The sequence below is a fragment of the Eretmochelys imbricata genome, chromosome 5 (assembly GCF_965152235.1).
Source record: "Eretmochelys imbricata isolate rEreImb1 chromosome 5, rEreImb1.hap1, whole genome shotgun sequence".
NCBI lineage: Eukaryota > Metazoa > Chordata > Testudines > Cheloniidae > Eretmochelys > Eretmochelys imbricata.
In genome coordinates, this window is record NC_135576.1 from 114,026,665 (window position 1) to 114,049,962 (window position 23,298).

At 41.1% G+C, this 23,298-nt stretch overlaps 1 protein-coding gene across 8 annotated transcripts in view; it reads right to left on the reverse strand.

The window, feature by feature from the left end:
* The window catches only part of ELAVL2 (ELAV like RNA binding protein 2), a 65,588-nt gene that overhangs the window by 34,242 nt on the left and 8,048 nt on the right, over positions 1–23,298 (reverse strand). For all 8 annotated transcript variants that reach the window (XM_077816471.1, XM_077816470.1, XM_077816473.1 and 5 more), the window contains one exon: positions 779–882. In XM_077816471.1, the coding sequence (XP_077672597.1) occupies positions 779–882 (104 nt within the window). The remainder of the gene's footprint in view (positions 1–778; positions 883–23,298) is intronic.

Here is a 23,298-nt window from a genome sequence, read left to right on the forward strand (position 1 = left end):
ATTGCTCCTCAAGATTACTTCTGTTCTTTACAAAACTGTAAAATTGTATTATGGCTTGGGGCAAAAACTGAATCCAATTTGGGGCAAAAACTGAATCCAAAATAAAACTGGAGGCTGGCTATGAGTTGTTGGACTCTTAGGGTATGTCTACATTGTAGTTAAAACCCGTGGCTGGCCCATGACAGCTGATTTGGACTAATGGGGCCCAGGCTAAGGGGATGTTTAGCTGCAGTGTAAACATTGAGGCTCAGGCCAGAGTCAGGTGGCACAGGCCAGCTGCAGGTGTCTAACTGCAGTGCTAGGGTTTTTCATACTACTCTGGCCTTATTCATTTCAGCACATTTTATTTTAAACAGGTTTTCCCCAGGGACACACCACTGAAAAAAGTCTTCATAAGCAATATACATAATGCACAGAGGAAAAAACATGGCAGTGCTATAATTTCTCCAAACAACAAAACCTTTCAGAAATATAGTATGACATATATTCTAATGAGGGAAACCTCAAAAACATGCAATTATGAGGATCCATTTCTTGGGTAAAATGTAAACAGACATACATCTGATATGGAAACAATCTGGCACACAGTCTAAGTAACTTCTGTTCATGTTAATGCCTGGTTACTAAAGGCAGTAGTTTATGAGCATAAACCCCACTAGCTGTGTTGCCCATATCAGAAACCTTTCCACCTGTAGCTTAGGCTAAAGAACAATGTGGTGATTAGTGTTGCAAGACTTCAATCTACAATTTTCCTCACGCTATAATTAGCGCTACATACTTTTATTGTTTTGGTTTGAAGTCTCAATCCGTTCAGCGTGTTGATTGCCTTTTCAGCATCCTTGGGGTCAATGTAGTTCACAAAGCCATAACCCAAGCTCTGTCCTGATTTAAGAGAGAAAAAGAGAAGAGACGAGAAAAAGAAAAGAAAAGAAACAGTTAGTTCTGCAGTACTACAATAAATAAACTAAGGTATTTAAGACCTACACCAATATACTGCACAAAAATACTACATACTAGAAAGGGCTGCCTGACATACTGATTATTCAATAGCTTACTGCTCCTATCAGTTCTCTCAGAGAGCATTAATGTTTGTAACTGGCTCTCCTACCTTCCTAACGACTGTCTTAAGTTTAGTGCTGAAATCACAATACCCAGTTTAATTAAGAATTTGAAACATTCTTAGGAGTAATATGATCAGACTGAGAGGCAGGAGGAAATGTAGGAGCTGCTAGAAGGTTAAAAGACAAATTAATACTGTGAATTCTGACATATCACCAACTTTCTCCTACGCTCAATTATGGAACAGTGATGAAATTCTTTTATAGCATTTAAAAGCTTAAATGTTTCAAATGGATTAATTAGAAAATCCCAAATTCTGAACAAAAACCAGTAACTTACAAAGTTATGAAAGCAACCTTTTCATAAGCTAACCTTCTTCAGATACTTAGTGTATGAGCTGTAGGTCTTTAAAGTGGTATTGCACTGCTTCAAGACTCATTTTAACCTATGTTCAAGCTACTCTACTGCATATAATTGAGCATCAACTAAGGGTATCTTCATAAATGTGACAACTGGGGTTTTTTGGCATCTACAATGACTATTACATATGGGAAAGATGGGCTTTTCCTGAATTTTCAAAAAGGTTTGAAACACTGAACAGTCCAGTTCTAACAACTGAATTGTATCTCATTACGTAGCTGTATAGGAGGAATTACAGACCAACTTTTTGAAGCTTCAAATCCTACAGTATACCACCATGAAAGTTAGTTGCCAGGACTATAGCTTTTTTAATGAGAATTTTATCTATATGCATGCAGATAAGTAACTATGAACAAGAAAACCTTAGCTAGCTTATGTTTAATAAAAATGTAACAAATAAGCATATTATTTTTAATCTTCAAAGTGCTTTACCAACACTAATTTTCAACAAAGCTGTAAGGTAGCTGTTTCGTTTTAGAGCTAGGGAAATGAGGGTTAGACATCCAGGTAAAAATTTTGACCTTTGGATCCTTAAAATTAGGCACCTGGATTTACATGTAGACACACAGGTGATGGTGCTGTCAAAAGGTGCTAGGTACCCAAGTCTCACTGACAGAATATTAGCCAAAAATACGAAGATAGCATTCCTCTTTAAAATATTCTGAGATTTCACTTTATAGCAATATGAACACCTTAGAGATCTATATCATATTAGCGTACATGTGTCTGTATACAGCATTGACCAAAGAGCAACAAAAATCCTAATCATTTCAATGGGACAACCAAAGAATACCCACACAATTTTTAGTGACTTTTCTAAGAAAATTCTCATCCTTCATAGTACAGTTTAACAATGGTCCATCCAGTTAGCATCCTACCAACCTTTAGAAAGCCACTGTTTGACAGCCAGAGTCTCTCTGAATACAGCACACTTAGCATTTCAATAGGCTCCTAAACACATAGGCTTAACAGCTGAAGAGCACTGTCTGTATCAATACAAAAGGTATTCCTGAACACTAATTTCAAACCAAAGTGTTAATCAGCCTCAACAACAACAACAACAAATTAAAAAAAAAAAATCCAGCTATTGATAGCATGCAGTGATTTGTTTATACATGCGCACACCCATCTTCAAAAGCATTATTTTGTTATGGCCTCTGAGCAAATGCCAAAGCTAAATGTGAGACTTCTTGTATATTACATGTGGATTTTAATCAGGGGGTGGAAGGAGGGTTGAAAAGTTGAATTTCTTCTGTACTGAAATGAGTGGAAAAAACTATTAGAGGATCCTTCCTCCCTCCCACCACAAGCACTGTTTGTGAAAGTGTGTATATGAAACTGATATTCCTATTTGGAGGGCCTTATCAAATTCACAGTCCATTCTGCTAAGTTTCACAATCACAGGATTTTAAAAATCTGAAATTTCACGCCATAACTGCAGGGGTCCCAACCCAATAGGGGGTCGTGGGCTGGGGGGGGAGAGGGGAGGAGGGAGGGGTGTTTGGTTGCCTATTGTTGCTATTACTTCTGCACTGCAGCTGGCCGTGGCACTGCCTTTAGAGCTGGGTGGCGGGAGAGCGGCAGCTGCTAGCCAGGCACCCACCCCTGAAGGCAGCACCGCCGCCAGCCGCAGTGCAGAAGTCAGGATGGTAGTACCGTATCATGCTACCCTGGCTTCTGCACGACTGCTGGCTGTGGTGCTCCCTTCAGACCCGGGCTCCCAGCCAGGAATTGCAGAGCTTCCTGCAACTGGGAGAGGTTCCCAGAGGTGGATCTGACTGGGCCCAGGGCACAGCCTGTGTTGGGGGAAAGGATAGTCCCATCCCTCCCCAGCCCAGCCAAGACTAGCAGCTGGATCCCGATGCACAGTAGGAGCCCCCGGCTGGGGTGCCCCCAGCCCTGTCCCTCCCCGCCTCTGAGTCCAGTGCTTAGGGTTTAACAGGCTTTGGGGTGGCGCTGTGCGTGGGCGGGGGGGATTGACCATGGTGCTCTGGGCCATCACCCATGGCACCCACCCATAAGACCAGCTCTGTCCCCCCGAAAGTAATGACCCCCCATTCCATGCCACCCTCACTTCTGCCATGACACTGCCTTTAGAGCTGGGCCCCCTCTCTCCAGCCATCCAGCTCTGAAAGCAGCAAGGTAGTAAGGGTGACAATACCATGACCCCTCACCTCCAACAATAGCCAGATTTCACGAGGAAGACTAGATTTCACGGTCCGTGATGTATTTTTCATGACCGTGAATTTGGTAGGGCCCTACCTATTTGTATTACTGTAGCACCTAGAGACGAAAGGAATGTTGCTGAGCTAGACACTGTTGAAACAAGTAGCAAGAAAGGCCATCCCTGAACCCCAGAGGATTTTATAGAAACAAGTAGGTGAAACAGACAAATGTCAGAGGAGGTACCAGTAATGCGGACACATTATACATAAACTAAGTCTCATTTCTCCATCTGCCTAACCACGGAGTGGCTTAGACTATTGGGAGAGGCATGTGAACAGGTAATAGAGTAGGTTATGATACAGAGGACTGGTCACTAAATGAACTTCAAAAGCTATGGTGGGGAAAGATTAGAAAGGATGGTGAGAAGCTGTGGATTTCTACTAATGCAATTCTACTCAGAAAAGTGACTGAAAATAGTATTGGGAGGTTCTTACCTTCCATATAAAAAATTTCAGCTTACAGATTAATTGCCACCCCCACAAACTTGAGATCTTATAGACAAGCCATGCAGAAAACAGATCTGTTGATTATTACTATGTAAAAATGAATCACTCTTTCCAGTTTGTGCATGTATAAGTCAGTAGCTTGCCAGTGTGAACGTGTGCAATAATCACATTACGAAATAAAAGGTAATACATTCAAGTTCAATATGCATCACACCAAAGTCCTTCACATTAACTATGCTTGTCCAACTCATACAGACATAGTGTTACCCTCAAGGTAGCTTTGCTATGAAGAACTGCAGCTGATCCTAACAACAAGTAGGTGAAACAGACAAAAACTGACCTAATATCAAGACGACTGCTGTCCATAACAACCAATTCAGTCCAAAACCCAACTGATAACTAAAAAGACTCACCACACAAAGTTCATACAGTAGCCATTTCCAAGGAAGAATATTTAGCATTTAGACTCCCTCTCCCTTGAGAGACTCCATCCAATTGTGGACAACAGTCCACAATTCTGTGATAAACCTATACAGGTTACCAAAATCAGGAAGTCCTATCTCGCCCAAAGCGCACCATTCACATGCGGAGAAAGAGCAGCACAGCCCTGTGTGCGACCTATCGTGTATATTGCTGACTAAAGCATAGCAGGATCACAGACAGCGGGCTGGGTTTACTCAGACTGGTGCCACTTTTGCACAGTAGGATGCGTCTTTCCCTCTGCAGCTGCTGATACCCAACTGACATTCCCTTTTAGGGATGGAGAAAAGCAGATAGCCAGAACTAGGTGCTTCTTAAGCCAACCAACTACCGATTTGCTCCCTTTGCATTTTGAGTGTTTAATCTTCAAAATTAAAAAAAATAGTGTCACAAATCTGCATCCCTATTGAAGTGAGGCAAAGACAAAGATACTCTCCTGCTGAAGTGGTCCCTCTGCATGAGGGTTCAGGCAGCTGGGAAAAGCAGTCTGCAGGAGACCTGTTCATTGTGCCAATGTCATACTTATTCAGTTTACTGCCTGTCGGTATGGGACTTTTCATGCACTCTAGGTGACTTGCATATTTAAAAAGACTTAGGAAAAGCCTATTCATTTGGGATTTTTTTTATTTTCAATTGTAGGTGCACATTTAAGTTTATAATAGCTGTCCACATAAATAAAACGGAACATCAGATATAAGTGGCAAACATCCAGGAGATTCATTTTGCCATTTAAAAACCTCATCATATAGGGACCAACAGCACCCCCTGTGTTTTGGTAAGCACTTACTCATGCCAAGTGACAAGGAGTCTCACTGCTTTCAGTAGAACCACTCACCTAAGGAAGTGCTTCATCATCTTAAATACGGACTGCACAGGAAGCCACTAGAGACTTAGTGCCCATGGAATTTCAAATTGCACTGCGACATTTCCATTATGTAACTTCCATCTGTGATCAATAGACGCATGACTTATATGCACTAATGTGCATTTGCAAGAGATCCACTATTCCACCTTGAGTGTGTAATGTGAAGGGTTTTTCTCCTTTTAAAATCATGCAAGTACCAATTCTGTAGTTATAAAGAGAAAACCCCAAATGAACCAGCTTTATCATGGCAAAGTTGTCTCATAAATGCTGATTATAAAGGACACCTATTTAAGTACTGCAGACATGGCTACAGGAGACTCACAAGCCCTCTACTAACCAATGTGGGAAAACGGGAAGGTTTCCCAGTGGGATGCCATCCACAGAGAAGTTTCGTAGTCAATGGCACAGGTGACACAAGGATGCAGGTTTTCCATTCTTAAAATTCTCCCATTTAAACTAAAAGCAATATAGGTGAAGGTAGAATAAATCATTGTGAACAGACAACAGAAAGCTTTTTCCTTTTTTTCTAGGGACAGAACTTAGAAGTTTTTCAGTAGAAGTAATGGGATTCTAGGGAAGACCTCTACAAACTTAAATGTTAAATGATTCTTTGGCTGCTTTTGGCAAGAACTGCTTTCCCTGCTGGGGGGTGACGGCTATATTGCTCTTGTAAATGCTATGCATCTTTTAGTTATTTTATTGAAACTAATAAATGGTCAAATTCAAAATGCTAGGCCCAGCCAGGGTTGTTTTTTGGGGTTTTTTTTTTTTGGGGGGGGGGAGGAGGGGGGTTCAGGTACATGGAATATTTTTTTTTAATGAAAGTGAGGAAGTGGTGTAAAAAGTCGTAAGATATTTACTCATTGTTTAGCAACATCCAGATTTTATGTCTAGTTCTGCCCCAGCTAAATAAATCAGCAGGATGGTAACAGAAAATAAGATGTACCATTACACTCTACCGCATATTTATAGGACGCTCACCCACAATTTGTTTGGCTTAATTTGTCCCCAGGCTTGACAGGACTAAGTAAATCTGCTGTGAAAAGTGATACTTGTACGCTTGCTAATATCACTTTTCACAACAGACTTACCAGCTAACAATAAATAAAATTACAATGATTTGGATGTGTATATGTGCCTATTTATTTGTTTTTCCTAAAGCTAACTAAGTATTTTAGGAAGAAGTGCGAGAGCGGCCACCAGCAAGAGTTGGTGGCCACACGCGGAAGCCACCAAAAAATTTGTCCCGAGAACCCCTGCTGAATTACTAAGCACTGGAAAGCAATTACTAACCAACTCACTTCACTTGACCATGGTTTATTTCTTCAGGAAAACCTCCCTGTGAAATGGAGGTAGGGGGAAAGACCATTTCAATTTATTACCATATCACTACCCAAAGTGTTTATAGCTTACAGAAAAAAGTAAAGATAGTATTCTTTTCAGGGTATTCATCTAAATCCATTAGCCTCTAAAAGAGGCTTCATGGCATGTTTCTAAAACCTCGAAAATCTTCTCTTGAACCCTGGTATGTACTTACACTGGCCTGCACAGAACAAGCATATCAGACAGACAGCACCTACCTTCACGATGTGAATATTCGGTTTTCTAGAGTCTCCATCTGCCACTGTAAGATTGCCCCTAGTATATACACTTGCTAGAGTTTTGGCTTGTCAAGTTTTAAGTGTGCAAATGAACAGGGCACTGATTCCCTTATCCAATATATCTTACCTGAAGTTTTTTCCTCTGATATTCAGCCTCAAGTTTTCCCTCAATTCATACTAAATCCCAATTAACCCCTTTTAACTAAGCTCAATGCCACCTTTTCCTTGGTTATTTATGTGCAAGTTTAAATCACTGGATGGGCTCCTATAATTATATTTTAGAAACTCAAAAATCAATAGTGTTTGCACCCTTCAAAATATCTGCAAGGTAATGCCCTCCCTTAGACCTTTACCTGCACTGATTCACCCACTGATCAGCCCTTGGCATTTTTAGAGCCACTGTATTCATGCAGACCTGTTCTAAGTAAAGAGTTTCTAACCACCACATATTTAAACCAGTACCTGTTGCTGCCACAAGCAGTAATACATTACAGGAGATTAAGAAAATTGTACTGAAGCTAAGGCCAAAATCACTTGGACATGCTCTACATATTTTGCTATTGAACTCTTCTTGAAAGTTAATCTCAGTAGCCCTCTATCATTTTTATTGCTCATCTCTAAACTCCCTCCAATTTGTCAGGTTTTCCAGAAATGCAGTGCCCAGAACTTAATTCATTATGTCAGCAAAGCCACAACGCAACTGACTAGACAGATCCTACTTGTAAACCACGAATACTGAACAGGCCTTCCCCGCCACCCCCAGCCATATTGCACAGCAAACTGATGTCAACCATCTCCTGAGACACAGATGTGCAGGTTTCTTCCCATAGAATCTGTTTCATAATGTCTCCTGCCATGTTTTACACTCCCCAGATGTAAATTTCTATTTTTTGCCTCTGATCTCATACCTATATTGGGACACATCTGACCCAATTTCTTCAGAGCAAGAGCATTTCAATGGGACAGTTAAGAATTCCCTATAAACTGCTACAGCAGATAAAGATGAGTGGTTATGTGGTTATATATGTGTACACACACACAAGTACGTTACTTCACCTCTCTAATGAGCTTCTTGATATAGAAGTTAGTCTTGTTTATCAATTTTTCTTCTAAGACACGTCCACAGACCTTATGCATGGGTTGGATCCCTTCCTTGTAGTCTTTTGAGACAACTAGAATCATCAACCAGTGGCTGATCATGGACGTAGGAGATGTTCTAAAGCGAAGATTATTAACATAGCTACCATGTAATGTACACACTAAATAGCCTCACACATACACACAGAGCTAAGAAAAGGACAGTTTAGGGATATGGACTATTGGTTTTCAAAGACCCAGAGTGATACAAAGAGCTTCAGGTCAGTAGCCATTTCTTTCTTGAAAAAAAAAAAAAAAAGAAAATTAACAAGTGCTTTACCAGGACATCTGCTGGACTCTTAACCGCATGGGAAACAAACAGTCAGCCGCAATAGAGTCTAAAACGACCCTTATTTTTACATATTATTTACAAACAATGAGTGGAAAGAGACTGGGCTATGACTGAGGAAAGATTAAGTAAAGAGGTATGCAATTACCACAGGATGGAGTACCCTTCTGCCAAAAAGACAAGCTCAGGAAAGTTCAGTTTATAAATGCAGGGTGAAGGTGTAGGTTGGATCAGGGAGCTACTGTACACAGTTCTGTTAGTATGTTTCAACCCAAGAACTAGCAGTTGCTTGGAAGAAATTTACCTACAGATCTTCCAAGGCATTTCACTCCCTACAGTCAGAAAGTGTCATTTCCGACCCAGGCAAAGATCATGTCTCCATGAACTCTCTAGCCCCTATATTTGGATCAAATGCATAGGCCCAAGCATTTGTGTGAACTGCAGTGTATGTTGGTATAATTATTTCTCTTTATTGCACCTTGAGGGAGAGGTTTGAAAGAAGGATTCTTAAAGCTCCAAGTGGGGGCATCTGAAAAAGGCTGGGATAAACTAATGTTTTCCACTGCTTTGACAAAGCATGATGCATGAAGGGGATGCTCGTTAGGGGATTAAGTGCAGAGAAAAGATAAGTGCAGGGACTTGCACTTTCAGTACACTGACTGCAAACGTCTTGTCAGATCCATTCTGGAGAAGGATGTCTGTCGAGTTCTACAAAGGAATTTCCTACACAAGGACTGAACACAACATTTTGGAATTCATTAATAAGAATCACCATTTAGCTACACTGAGTAATTAGCTCATGTTATGTCTCATCTGGAATTTCTAAACATTTCTATAAGATACATAAACCAAACAATTGAAAATTTAAGGTCATCACTTATTTCCTGAAAAACAGAACAAAAAAAATTCCAATTGTTTTAGTTAACCAAGCTTTTAAACCCCTTTCAAAAAGTATTTAGGTATTTTAAAATTGCAACTTTTTACTACACAAAAGTAAACTAATGGCTTATGATTTTAAACTAGTTGCATGGTAGATGTGATTTACTACTTTCCTTTCAGGATTTGATTTATCCAAAAGGAGTTCATGATCTCATTAACAGCTAAAGCCTGTCCGAGAAGCAGGTTCCTCTTTTGGCTTTGTGTCATCAACTCTTAGAAGAGAAAGGATCCACAATGTCATTCCATTACAATGGTTTAAGACATGGACAGTCTTAAGAATGAAGTGATTTTTTAGAAGTTTTATTAATTTTATTAACTGTGTTCAAATACTGTACAGGTCCAGCTTCTAGAAGTGGATAGCTAACAGTAAAGCAAGCTAACAAAAGCCTGTCTGTGTTCTGGCATGAGGAGAGAATAAAAATGTGTGACCTAAAACAGCAGAGCAGTAGTGCCCACAGGAAAACAAAAATAATCCCATCTAACTCTGAAAATATATAACACTCACACACCCACCCACCCTTTTACAGTGAAGCAACTCCAAAAAGCCAATGCATCTAGAACTACCTTGCTTAATAACCAGATAAAACTCATTACCTATTTAAAAACCTAACTTGAAGTAAAAGATTAGACCGTTTCAGTTGTAAAAACAGACATTCTGAAGACTGAAAAATGTGACAGGTTTCAGAGTAACAGCCGTGTTAGTCTGTATTCGCAAAAAGAAAAGGAGTACTTGTGGCACCTTAGAGACTAACCAATTTATTTGAGCATGAGCTTTCGTGAGCTACAGCTCACTTCATCAGATGCATACCGTGGAAACTGCAGCAGACGTTATATACACACAGAGATCATGAAACAATACCTCCTCCCACCCCACTGTCCTGCTGGTAATAGCTTATCTAAAGTGATCATCAAGTTGGGCCATTTCCAGCACAAATCCAGGTTTTCTCACCCTCCACCCCCCAAACAAACTCACTCTCCTGCTGGTAATAGCCCATCCAAAGCAACAACTGTCTTCACAATGTGCATGATAATCAAGGTGGTCCACTTCCTGCACAAATCCAGGTTCTCTCACCCCCCTCCAAAAACCACACACACAAACTCACTCTCCTGCTGGTAATAGCTGATCAAAAGTGACCACTCTCCCTACAGTGTGCATGATAATCAAGGTGGGCCATGTCCAGCACAAATCCAGGCTCTCTCACCCCCCCACACTTTTTCCCAGGGACACACACACACACACTCACTCTCCTGCTGGCAATAGCTCATCCAAACTGACCACTCTGTGTGTATATAACGTCTGCTGCAGTTTCCACAGTATGCATCCGATGAAGTGAGCTCTAGCTCACGAAAGCTCATGCTCAAATAAATTGGTTAGTCTCTAAGGTGCCACAAGTACTCCTTTTCTTTTTTTGAAAAATGTGAGACTATTCAAACTAATGAAACAAAACTAAAAAATAATCACTATAGAACAAGATCAGTACGAACTGAACTTAAAAAGCCTTTTAAAAAAACATGCATAAAAACGCAACAATTTGGGGAGTTTATATTTTAAACATGTAGCTCTTTAGTTATGTTTCTAAAACTAAGATTTTTTTTTTAAAAAATACAGAGTATGAAAAAGCAGGAAGTCTAGGTCTGAAAACCTGGAGTTTAAGTTATAAAGAGAAGCAGCAAGTCTCAAATCAGTTAGAATTCTGCTGCTTTTCCTCTAGCTTTGTAAGTTGTCTTTTCTAATAGAATTACTCCTTGAAGACATGCCAGCCAGTCCAGAATATCTGCCTTCAATCAAGATCTCCAGTGAATATTAATACATCTTTTTGCCATCCATCACGCAATGTTTATTTTACATTGAAAGTTTTGCTTTTACTAAACGTCAAGAAAAGCTAAGAGATTTGGAGCCGATGCTATTTTCCAGATAAAATACTGTGAGAAGGACAAGCCAAGAGCATATGAAGGCAAGCTACTACATATAGTTTTGCATTTCTCTCAATACAGAGTTGAAACCTTTAAAATAAAGGTCAAAATCTGAAATTCTTCAACACTGATCTTGACACTGTCCCCTCAGCTTTGCTGATGGTACACATATTGGTGGAAGACCCCACTAATTGTAAAAAGAACGACATTTACACAAAAGCAGACTTGTATAGTAATAATAAGGTTGTTTGTTTTTTTGGTCTAAGATTCTCTTGCTTACACTCATCCTTTGATCTAGGTCATCCATCAGGAGATCTCAGGCATGTCTTGTGCTAGATATTAGCAGATTGTGGCCAGTATCTTCAAGGTGCACTTGGAAAAAAACTTGACAGCTGGCTTGTGTGTGAAATGGTGTGCTCTCTGACCAGTATTCAGAGGGTAAATGGGCAGCCTTAGGTGGGACAGATGGATGGTATCTGCCTGCAAGTCAAGGACGCTCCAGTTCTGTGCACCAGTCAGAGGGATTTTCATTGGAAGGGAGAGTCTGACTCACAGCTCAAGTGATCTAGTATTTGTGGAGCAAAGGGGCAAAGTTAAAGGTTGGGTGTGAAATTCCAGTGTTTACAGTCTGATTTCACGAGATGTTTACCGCCTTTTTTTTTTTAAAGTTGTTTCCGGACTCAAATTTTATTTTATAAAACTTAATGTCCTCACGCAGATATCACTGGTGCCTATGGAGAGCTGAGTGGTCATATGCTGCTGCTAGCTCCTGTTTTCACCTAGGACAGGTGAAAAGTTTTCTGTGGAATCTGTTCTGATGGACAGTGTGTGGCATTTGAATTGTTTCAAGCACTTTGCTTCTCCCTGTCAAGGAGTTGGTCTTCTTTATATGCACTATTCATGCAGCACCACAGAAACTTATTATCTTAATCTTAGCTATGTTGAAGTTAACACTGTCCTGGCTCCCATGCAGTCTAGAGTTTAGGTTTCTGGAGTGGATTAATCCCTTACTGGGACTGAAGTAAACAAAGATGGAGAATATTCTGTCCTAGTCTAGTTCCTAATTGACCTTGAACACAATGAAACACATCAAAAGCAGTTCATTCCACTTTGGAAGTCTGGCGAAAGCACATCTGACTGCACATATCCAAATCAAAAACTGGCAGTGTGGCATGCTCACTTAAGCCACTACTCTCCAACCTTAAATACTACCCCCTTGCTTTCCCACACAGACACTAAGTCCTTCTATGCTTTCCCAGTCATCTCACTCAGCCCTCATCAACAAGCCCACAGAGTTTCACGGAAAAATAAAATGGGAGTCATTTGCCACCCTGACAAACTTTTCTTTTAATTTTTAATAATGTCCCTTTTAACAAGCTCAGCTACCTGCTGCTAATAATTCATACTGTTGTTGGAGCTAGCAAACATATCCTGAAGTCCACTATAATCACTCAAGTAGTGGGTTCGGACACTCAAACTTCGTTTTTAGCCCCATATGTTGCTTTTCACCTCATATTTTGTTCCAGCCCTCACCGCTTTTGTTATGGTGCTGTAATTAACGTTAGCAAGTTATGTCCACTAGATGCATAACTATTTGGGGTATGAGCAAAGTTAAGCTGTATAACCCCACAGCCAAATTAAAATTAGGTTCTTGCTGACACCTAAGACAGTTGTTAATGTACAAGGAGGAATAAAATCTAGCTCACTCAGCCGCGTTAGCTATGCAGTGCAAATAGTGAAAAACATTTAAGCCAGATACGTACACAGAATACATAAAAGTAGTAGATGCACTGAATAAAGCTATGCCATTTTTATATACACATTTCAAATTAGAGCCACACGGTTTCTAGCCAAATCCAGAGCAAAATGTGCATCTCCTGTGAGAAAATAAAATGACGACAACTTTAGAGAGGCAACTTTTGTGACAAGTGTAATTATAGGAGAGGATTTCAAGATCATTACAACACAAGATGAATTTTCATATTACATTCCAAAAGCTCTGTAGTTTAAGAATATCCAAAAGTGGTGAACATTAGAAATGTAGAGTAGTCCACATTAAATCATCAAGTCCTGTAGTGGTTGACAGCATACAAGGACTGAGGTTAACAGAGACCAACATTAAGTCTGAAAGTTTAAATGTCTCTATAATTGGAGATATTTTAAGTCATCTGACAGGCCGATTTTAATTTAATTTGGAACTTAATGAGCCCAGGACCCATATTGTATATTTGAATCAGGTTCTCTCCCCCCTCATAAATAATATGGGAAGAGTTATGTGCACACCAGCAATGCTTTCATCCTTGAGACATTCCCACATGATACGAAGAACCATCTGTTAAAGACTTGTTCTGTATTTTACAAATTTAACAAAAAAGGAAAACCAGATAGTAATTGGATAACTAGCAACATTTTTACAAATACAAATTTAAGGCATTGCAAAAGAACCTCAAGATGTTTTGGCTGAACATAGCTGGACATGGACACAAAACCAGAAACCCTTTGCACTAAATTTTTGCCTACAGAACAAGGTTTGTCAGCTGTTTAATATAGCTACACCAATAGCAAACTTGTTAGCTTTTAGCTGTGTAAGATCCTATTTCATTAGACTTCTAGCAAGTATCTCTGCTTGGAAATGTACTCACCTTTACGGACATGGGCTATTACTAATAAAATCCACATTATTAGGTCTCAGGGATAAACATCTGAAAGATATACAGGTCAATAAGATTGCAACCAATCTTACTGCTAACCAACCCTAGGTAGACTTTATTGAAACAGAAACCTCATCTATTAAAACTGCATTACCTTGGAGCTTAATCTGACAGCATGACTATCTTGACAGACCAGCAATAGCCTATGCAAATCTGATCTTCGATTACTTTTCTCCTTTAAAAAAAAATAAGCTACAGAGTTAATACTTACACAGAAGGACAAGCCATAATCACTAGCTACACACTGCAATAGAATCTCTTTGCCCAAGACACTAGCAATGAGAACTCCTCAGACTAATGTGTCAGATAAGAGATTAATTTGTCCAAATGACAGGGACTTTTAACATGTATGGCAGGGGGTGGGAGAAGAGGGGTTTACAGCGGAGAGAACAATGCTGGAATCCCTTGAAACTGCCAGTATTGCCAGAAGCAGGTTGACAATCTTTAGACTGGAGCCTCTTCCATGCAGTCCCCGTAAGTTACTGAGGCCATTTGACAATACGCTTAAAATGTATTTCTTTTGCTTAAACCCTGAACTCTGGAAGAGTTAGTATTTCCCCAAAGAGTCAATGTATTTTGCATTGGTACTATGAAGGAATGCTAGAAGAAATGCAAACTGGCTTTTCTCCAGGACATTATACTCTGAAACTTCCCTTATTTTATCTGGTATCTTTAAAAAAAACAAACAAAAACCAAACAAACTAAAGAAACCATTTCCAGTGTAAGAAATACAGTAGTGATGAAATCACAATCACAGTACAAGATTCTATATAGGTGGTTTCCTTTTGGGTTGTAGTGTTTCATGGAGAGCTCTGGAAATCTAAAATGTACCTTTTATCATCTTCAAGTGTTCTACCCACAGCAGGCCCAGAAATAGTAGTACAGGATATTGGCCATCATAAGACTAAGCACTTATCAACAAACATTTAGTTTGTGCCAAGCTGGGGTGTAAATCTCCCCCTCATTAGCCTGATGTGCACTAAGCATCCCTGTGGACCCTGCTGCTGTGTGCTAACCGTTCCTAAGTGTGCTCGTTAGTGCACAGTGGCAGGATCCACAAGGACACTCAGTGTGTGGCAGGCTAATGTGGGGGAGATTTACACCCTAGCTTGCCACAAACTAAATCCAATACATCAGATCACTCTTTCAGCGGGAGGTGTGAAGTATGAGAACAACAAGATGTGGTGATTAACTTTTTTTAGTTTGAAATGCTGCTGTGCAGTTTAACCTTGGATAAAAAAAATCATACCAACATCTAGAAGAGTAGGAACTTGATTAAAACCACTATGGCATGTAGAAAGCGTTAAACTGTCTCAAGACACCCTTTACAACAACTTTGCGTCCAGGTACAGTACCAATTTAGGCACTTGTTTCTGTATAAAAGAATGTAACCTATCTGTACTGATGGAACAGTCATAGGCCACTGGGGGATTCTGCCACACATTCTCAGTAGGTAGCCACCAATAAGTTATTCTAATTCACAGGTCTACTTTTGCCAAGTCTTTGCTGCCACATATTATACCCACTAGCACCCCAGTTCTCTTTTCTGTTTTTAATGCTTCCTTGCCTTTGTTTTAAATAAACATTTTCTTAATCCTCTCCCAAGCCCAAACTCCACCACCATTTGAGTGAATCAAGAGTATGGGAGAGATGTCTGAACTGATTAAATAAAAATCAATGTTAGCTATGAAAGGAATAATTTCCTACTGACCCAGACCTCTCGTTTCTAGACAACTCCCCCACAAGAACGGAGGAAAAAAAAATGCCCAGAATCGTAAGATGGGAAAAGAGAAACTAAAATCTTCCCAGAACTGTCATCTCAGTAGGTCTCCAATTCAAGGCCGCACAATCCAGTCAGTCACGCTGATTAGGAAACAGGTATAGATTTCCAAAGCCTACCAACAAATATAGAGCATGAGGAATCTCACTTCTTTGGCTCATAGTATAACCAAGATTCAGGACACTAAGATTGCGTAAAAAGGTTGAAACAGCAACCTCCAGTCATTGACTTTAGGAGCCTCCTGTGAACACATCTTGGAAGCTGCTTTACTTTTACTGAAGCAAGCCTACAGATCCTTCAGAAAGGCTAGTCCTTTTATCGTGATCCTTGATCCATTCTGCTATTTGGATATGGAGACTCTGTGAGGGGCATCTATCTGGCGATAGCCTAAGTGGAGGGCTCGAAGATTACCAGTGCTGCTATTCGGTATTCTAGTAATACCTGGTAGCCCCAACATGGGAACCTCTCTCATCCTCAGAGAGGCATGAAATTCAGCTCTCTGTACTGAAAACCCAAACTAAAGCTGGGGTGGGAGGGTTTGAGGTGAAGAGGTCATCTCTATATTCTATTGGGAAGTAAAAAAATAGAGCCAAAGAGACTGCAGTTCATGCTTCCATCCATGAGGATGGATGTTTGGGCTGAGCTCTTGCAGTTTTACAAAGCTGATTAGAGCTTTTGAAGAGAAACAACAATTTCTGATTCAAACAAACGCACTAGTTTTCTTTCCAGCCCCAAGTCATACATGGTTACAACCTACCACATGCGTTTCTGGAGCCCTAGTAGCTAGGCACCATCAACAACTGGACAACAGATAATTGCACAGCCTGTCAAACATGTTGACTCCTGGACTTCAAGAAAAAAAAAAAAAGACTAAAAAGTTGCTAGGCAGGACAATCTTCAAGACATTTTGTGTAGGGATCACACCTCTTCCCTATGAAAGACAAGAGTGAAGGAAGAATTGCAAGAGAAGGCTGTTGTCTCACTCTCCCTTTTAGAAGAAACTACAGCAGCTCTCAATAGACAGAAAGGAAGAGCGAGCACACGTTTGAACAATTTAGGAGGAGGGAGGAAACTGTCTATGTGGAGACTGCAAACGAGACAGCATCCAGAAGAACAAGGAGTGCATATGGCAGATGGTTTGGAAAGAGGGCGACAACAGTCTTACAAATAACCCAGGGCTCTACATAAGACTGACAATATAAGGTGGAACAAAACTAGCAGCTGACCACAACTGTTTTGTCTCACCTTTCCTGTTAAGACAATAAAACATTTGTGTATGCCCCTCTTATGACACCAGGAATAAAATGACAAACAAGTGTCAAGTTCTTTTACTGGATAAAAACAGTACCTCTAAAAACACTGGCTTCTCAAACCACTAGTTATGGGCTTGTGTTTCTAGGTCAGAATGCAGAAGGGATCGCTGACTGAGGTTTGGTACACGAGCAGAGAATGAGGTTGTCCCAAATGCATTAAGTCAGCAAAACAAGTCCACCCAGTCACTTTTGAGCAATAAGAATTGCCTGAATTATGTTTATTCGTTGTCATTCTTCAAGTTTAGAAAAATTAGAAGAAACATAAGTTCTCTGTAGCTAATAGCATAAAGGTACTCGTACGGCTCCCTATACTGCTGGTATCATTTGGGAATGTGTGCTGACTTCAACTAAGCTCTTGTACTACTGTGCACCACTATTTTCAGGCTAGATATCTGAATACACTGAGGGCACAATGACCCTGCTTGACGGCGGCTGACATTTCAGGCTATGAACCAATACGTTCTACACTCATTCCAGGTAGCTGGCTCACAGATGCTGAAGGTGTTCTGCCAAGAGTAAGGGAAGACTGACTTGCTTCTTGACCAGGTGCCAATATACATCTTGTTTGTTGAAGCAGGCAGTGATTTAGAGGTTTGCACACCGCTATTTTGTGAGGAAATGATGGAAGCACTACGCCTCCCCTGTGTTTCAGGGGGTTGGTGGAGTTCAGTTTGAGAGTACTTTCTCCAAAGTCATCTTTGGGTTTCTTACAAATAAAGCTAATGGGATTATCTTGGGAATGTGTGTGATGAGCAGCAATGGAGTCCAAAAGGAAAAAAAAAAATGAAGTCACACAGATTCTACTACACAATCTCATGTCAGTGTTTCTCCAGGTGTGGGACTGGATCCCCAGACAGGTCATGCAGTTGGAATTACAAATGTGAAGTTCTCTCTCCCCCTTCCCCTCCCCCCCACACACAAAAGGAAAATATACAGCTAATTACATGCAGAAAGTGTCTTCCAGAAGAACTGCAATGGGGCATTTCAGAGGATGCAATTATTTCCTCCTAGAATATAGCAAAATAACTATGGCATCTCAGATGCAAACAGAGATTCAAGTCTGCACTCATCTAACAACCACGATCCTTTTTGTTCTTCGACAAGCATGTGCTATAGTTGCAAGAGGGGATTTTTCTTGCCAAGCTGATTTGTGAACCAAACGTGAACACAGGGGTGGCGCCAACGAGCTTGGCATACTGGTTTCTAACCGTTCCCCCCAATAAGCATGCTGTATTTTATATATTACATGTTTACAACTACAGTGGTTTCCATTTTATTCCCCTTACCACAGATTTGCAATGTTTATTTTTCCCAGTTCAATTGCTGCAATTATTGTTACAAGAAAAATCACAATCAGTAGTAGTACATTATCTCTGTTTTGACATCTCAAGAAGCATCAAATGAGAGACAAAAAAACCAAGAACAAGCAATTATCCAGATGGGGGGAGAATAAATTTGTGCTGCTCTGTAGAAAGGACAATCTCCTCTATAGTGCAACAGCCGTAGCTGGCTGAACCAGTTTGCTGAATCTGCTCCAGTATTTTGAAATGTGTTAAATACGAGATCCAGTGAGGCCAACAGTATTTAATAAAATGCACAAAAAAAACATAGGGGCTCCTAAGGACAGGGCGTCTCAAAACTTTCTATATGTTGAGTTGAAATATTGGCCATGTGCTTATTCCTCTCGGACAAACTCCATTAGAAAGCTATTTATTTTTATAAAGTTGTATTATCATAGCACCTAGGAGCCCTAGTAAAGGGCCTCAACATTTTGATGTGCTTTTACGGGTGGGAAATCAGGTTCAGAAAAGAAATCTACAAAAATAGACAATCAAACTCGTATGTGAGACCACAGATCAAATACTGAAAATTCAATATTTTTGTGCCATTCATGCCAGGGTTAGATACAGAATGCATTGACAGCCAGTGTAGAATTTTTCCTTCTTCCACCCCTGTACAAGTACAAGCCCCGAACAACGTATTGGAGATAAACCCTTAGATTTAATGCTGAGTTCAATTGTTGGCTCCATATCACTTAATGTGATTACAAAGAATAAACTTTATTTTAAAATAAAATGTTGAATTTAAACCTCTCTAGGTTATGTAGTAGTGGAGCACTAGTACTATTAAGGTTAAAAATGCTCCATGTACATAATGGGGAAAATTGATTACTCTACAGTAACTGTGGATCTTTTGTGTTTTCTCCATATGTACACCATTTCTGGTGACTTGCATACAGTGATCCCAAGCCCTGGAGGTCTGTGGTTGGAGTCTATTGAAAACTGCTGTAAGCCAATTCCATCAGAGCTGGCATTTAATCTGGAGACTTCTACGAAGGAGGAGCACTGGGTGAAGGTGTGAAACTCCAGATAGCTGCTCTGCAAATCTCCAAAAGTGAAGTGTCCCTTAGCAAAGCTGCAGAGGCTGATTAAGCTATGCAGCGTCTATTCCAGCAGAGGTGGGTCCAAGCAATCTATCAGATACCCAGTTCTAATGCAGTCTGAAACCCATTGTGTGTGTGGCTACAGGATGACATTTTATTCCGTTTGGCAAAAGCCAGAAATATAGTCTAGCAGAATTCCTGAATGGTCTCAGTCTGTCCAAATGGTAAGAGTCCTGACACATTCAAAGTATGGAGTTTATCTTCCCCTTGATTAGTATGAGGCTTAGGAAAGATGACTAGCAAGCTGAATGCTTGATTCAAGTAGCATTCAGCAATAGCTTTAAGCAAGAATTTCTAAGTAAATCCATTTATTCATGTCTGAATAATCAGAGCCATTTTAGCAAAATTTTCAGAAACCTTCATAATCCATCACTAACTTGGAGCGCTCAACAGCTGACTTTCCAGTGATCTGCTGCATACCATTCATCCATTTCCTGGCTGGTTGTCCCCTGCCCCAGTGACCCTCCACCATTCCTTCTGTAACTTTCTCAATGTTATTTCCATCTCTATGCCAAATGTGACCAAAGTACATTAAATCTACATCTGTTGATTTCTGACATCAGAAATATTATTGGAGAAGTAGATCCTAACACCGGCATTCATCTTTTTCCCCTGTAAAGGAGATATGCAACAGTCATCATATTGCAAAAGTTTCAATTGTCTTCCTCTCAGCAGCATTAACTTCCCATGATTCTCATGCATAAATTGCTATGGAAAAGTTAGGTTTTTCACCAATTGCACCTTTATAGCTTAAAGAGGCCACAATTTTTACACTGCTGGAGGTCATGTGTCCCATGAGCTGACACACATCCTTACTGATGTCTTTGGCCAGGTCTGAGACACTCAGAATGGAGAGGTACCTGTACAGCGGTAGGTACGCCTTTACTATTGTATAGGCCAATACTCTTCCCCCTCCCCCCATTAATTCTATGCTTGAAGTAGGGCAAGAGTGGATTTCTCTTTGTTGATTCTGACCTCCAGAGTGGCAAACATTGAGCTGTGGGAAAATATGGTTTGCTTGTCTCCTTAGATCAATCGCCACAGCCACTTGACTATCCCCAGAGCCATGGAGAGAGTCTCAAGGGAACCACTTTGGACTGATGAGACTTTGCCACCAGGAAAATGGCGGATTTCCTGTGGGCCAGTTGAACTGTGACGTGCAAATGGGCATCTTGTAAGTAGGAGAACCAGGAACCAATCTTGAGGCTCCAAGGTAGGAATTACAGATGCTAGAGTCACCATACTTAAAACAGCTATATTTGTTGAGTTGAAGATTCAGAATGCAATGCCAATCTGCTTTCTTCTTTGGGATTAGGAAATGAGTAGAATCCCCAGCTCTGAGCTACAGAACTCTTCCTATCTCAGAGCTCTTGAGGAGTCCACAACCTGCTCCTCATCAAGAAGAGGCTTCAACTGGATGGAGTACCCTTTATCCAGTATCTCCAGGACCGCTTTTCAGTCATTAAAAGGGTACAAGCCTTCTCATAAGATGGTTCCCAAACTGGGGTGTGTGGTGGAAAGGAGGAAATGCAAATCCCTGCCATGCCCAAAATATTGAGGGCAACGTCTACGGACACACATGCCACTATTTGCCTCTCTACCGCTGAGCTTCTCCCTATGCTCCTATGGCAGACTATCAACGAACTGACACTAAATCCCCGTTCAGGAAGTCATATTTAGCCTGGCAGTTCTACTTTGATAATTCAATGTGCACATTTGTAAACTGGCTATGGAATGGGACTTTCATCCAGAGAAGTCGAGCTTTTTCAGGCCTTTGTCCCATGGTGTTGGCTTGGGCAGTCCCTGTTGCTTAGGCCAATTGTGCATCACAGTCACCCCGATACACACAGTGGATGACTGTAAAAACACTAAAACCTCTTGGAAGGGCGATTATCGGTCTGACGTGGTTGCCACTGAGGCTGGGGGTTGCCAAGAACCAGCTCGGGACCTAACAAACCTTCATTTATTGGTATCAACAATCCACCGGAGTCAGAGCATTTCCAGCCAAGTGTGCAGGAGAATTTCCAGGGTATCCACCACCTGCCATAAGAGTTTCTCAAAGATGCAGTAATCAGGCTGGGTTGGAACAGCCGGGTAGTTGCTTCATCTGGCAAAGATGAAGTCGCCATAGAAATAGGTTGGTTCTCAGCTTCTTGCACATTATCCTGGTCAACATCTTAGTTTTGGAGGTGTGAATGATGAACTAATTGACCTTCCTGAGATCTATGAAGGGAAGGAGACCTAGGTCTTGAGGCAGACCATAAGATGCAGCCCTTCTGTTGGGATGTATTCTACATGGGGCCCAAAACAACCAAGACTATACTGGATATGGATAAAGTGCTGCAGGCCATGGGGAGTACCCCAGAGGGTGTTACTGTCAAGTGGCCTGATATTCTTATAGGGATGTGCCCTGGACTACCTAGGCAAGTAGCTCAGTTTGTAGGATAGCGAATGTGACAAATACATTGGAAAAATCTCCTCAGTCTTGAAGGAGGAGGAGAAAGTATCTCTTCCATAGGTGGAGCCATTCTTTCAGGAGTTCTAGACAGTCCCAGAATATCTTGGATCAATAGTGAGGTATACGATGTGGATGGTTCTGGAGCTAACGGATTAACAGCAATTGACTGGTTTACCACCATTCAATCCCCTGTACTATGAACCTCATGGGTACTGAGAGCGTCAATTCTGAAGTTGTTTCTTCCACAACTGGAAGCATGATTGGTACCACAGTGGTTGGTGACCGGGGCTCTGATGTCAGTGCTGGAAGTCTACGTACCAGCGTCTTTCATTGCTGAATGCCAGGGCAGAGAGCTGTAACATCCATGGCACCATGGCAGGCATTTCTGCACCAAGTGGGCCAGTACAGGGTTTTACAGAGCTGTGTGGCTTGAGGACAGCATAGCAGCATGGGTGAGGAGAAAAGCTTCTTTGAACAGCACTGAGGTTGTCTGGAAACCTTTCAGGGCAGAGAAGTCAGTGGGATCTGTTTTGGGCCTAAAACTGCCTCCTAGCTTTGATCTCCACTGTACCAGTGAGCCATTTATGTTGCTAGTCACCTTGAGATCAGGGATCCTTCTTTCCTTCCTCTTTCCCCACAGGAGTGGGCTGAAGAGGGAAGGATATCCCTCCACTGACTCTGAACTCAACACTGAAGGAGTCCAGCAGCACACGGTGAATCACCAGCTCACCAGAGCACTCTCTGAAATGGTCTGCTTCAGATGGCAGTTTTCTTCCATCCAGGAACCAAAGACGCCCTCACCATTCTCTAAGAGAGAAAGCTTCAGGCACTTTTGGGGGCCTTTTTTATAGAGCACGCGTGTGGTATGTGCGCTTACCAAGGCTAAGAGGCGGCATTTTGAGTGTGTCATTGATGGGAATGGCCGCCTTGAAGAATGGATAGGATTTGTATCCTGGAGACTCCAACAATTCCATGTAAGAGGGGTCAAGAGGCAGGACACTTCCCAGACTTTAGGGGTTCTTCCTACTTTTTGGGGGGCCAAAGGACTTAAAAAGCAAAATCTAACCGGACAATGTAACTAGAACCCCAAATACAACAAATAAGCAAGGCAACCACCGTATACTGCAGTTGGCGGTAAAAAGGAACTGAAATACAGTTGCAGCCGCTCTGCGCCCTTAGCTACAGAACATCAGAGGGTATGTAGGGAACTGGCACTG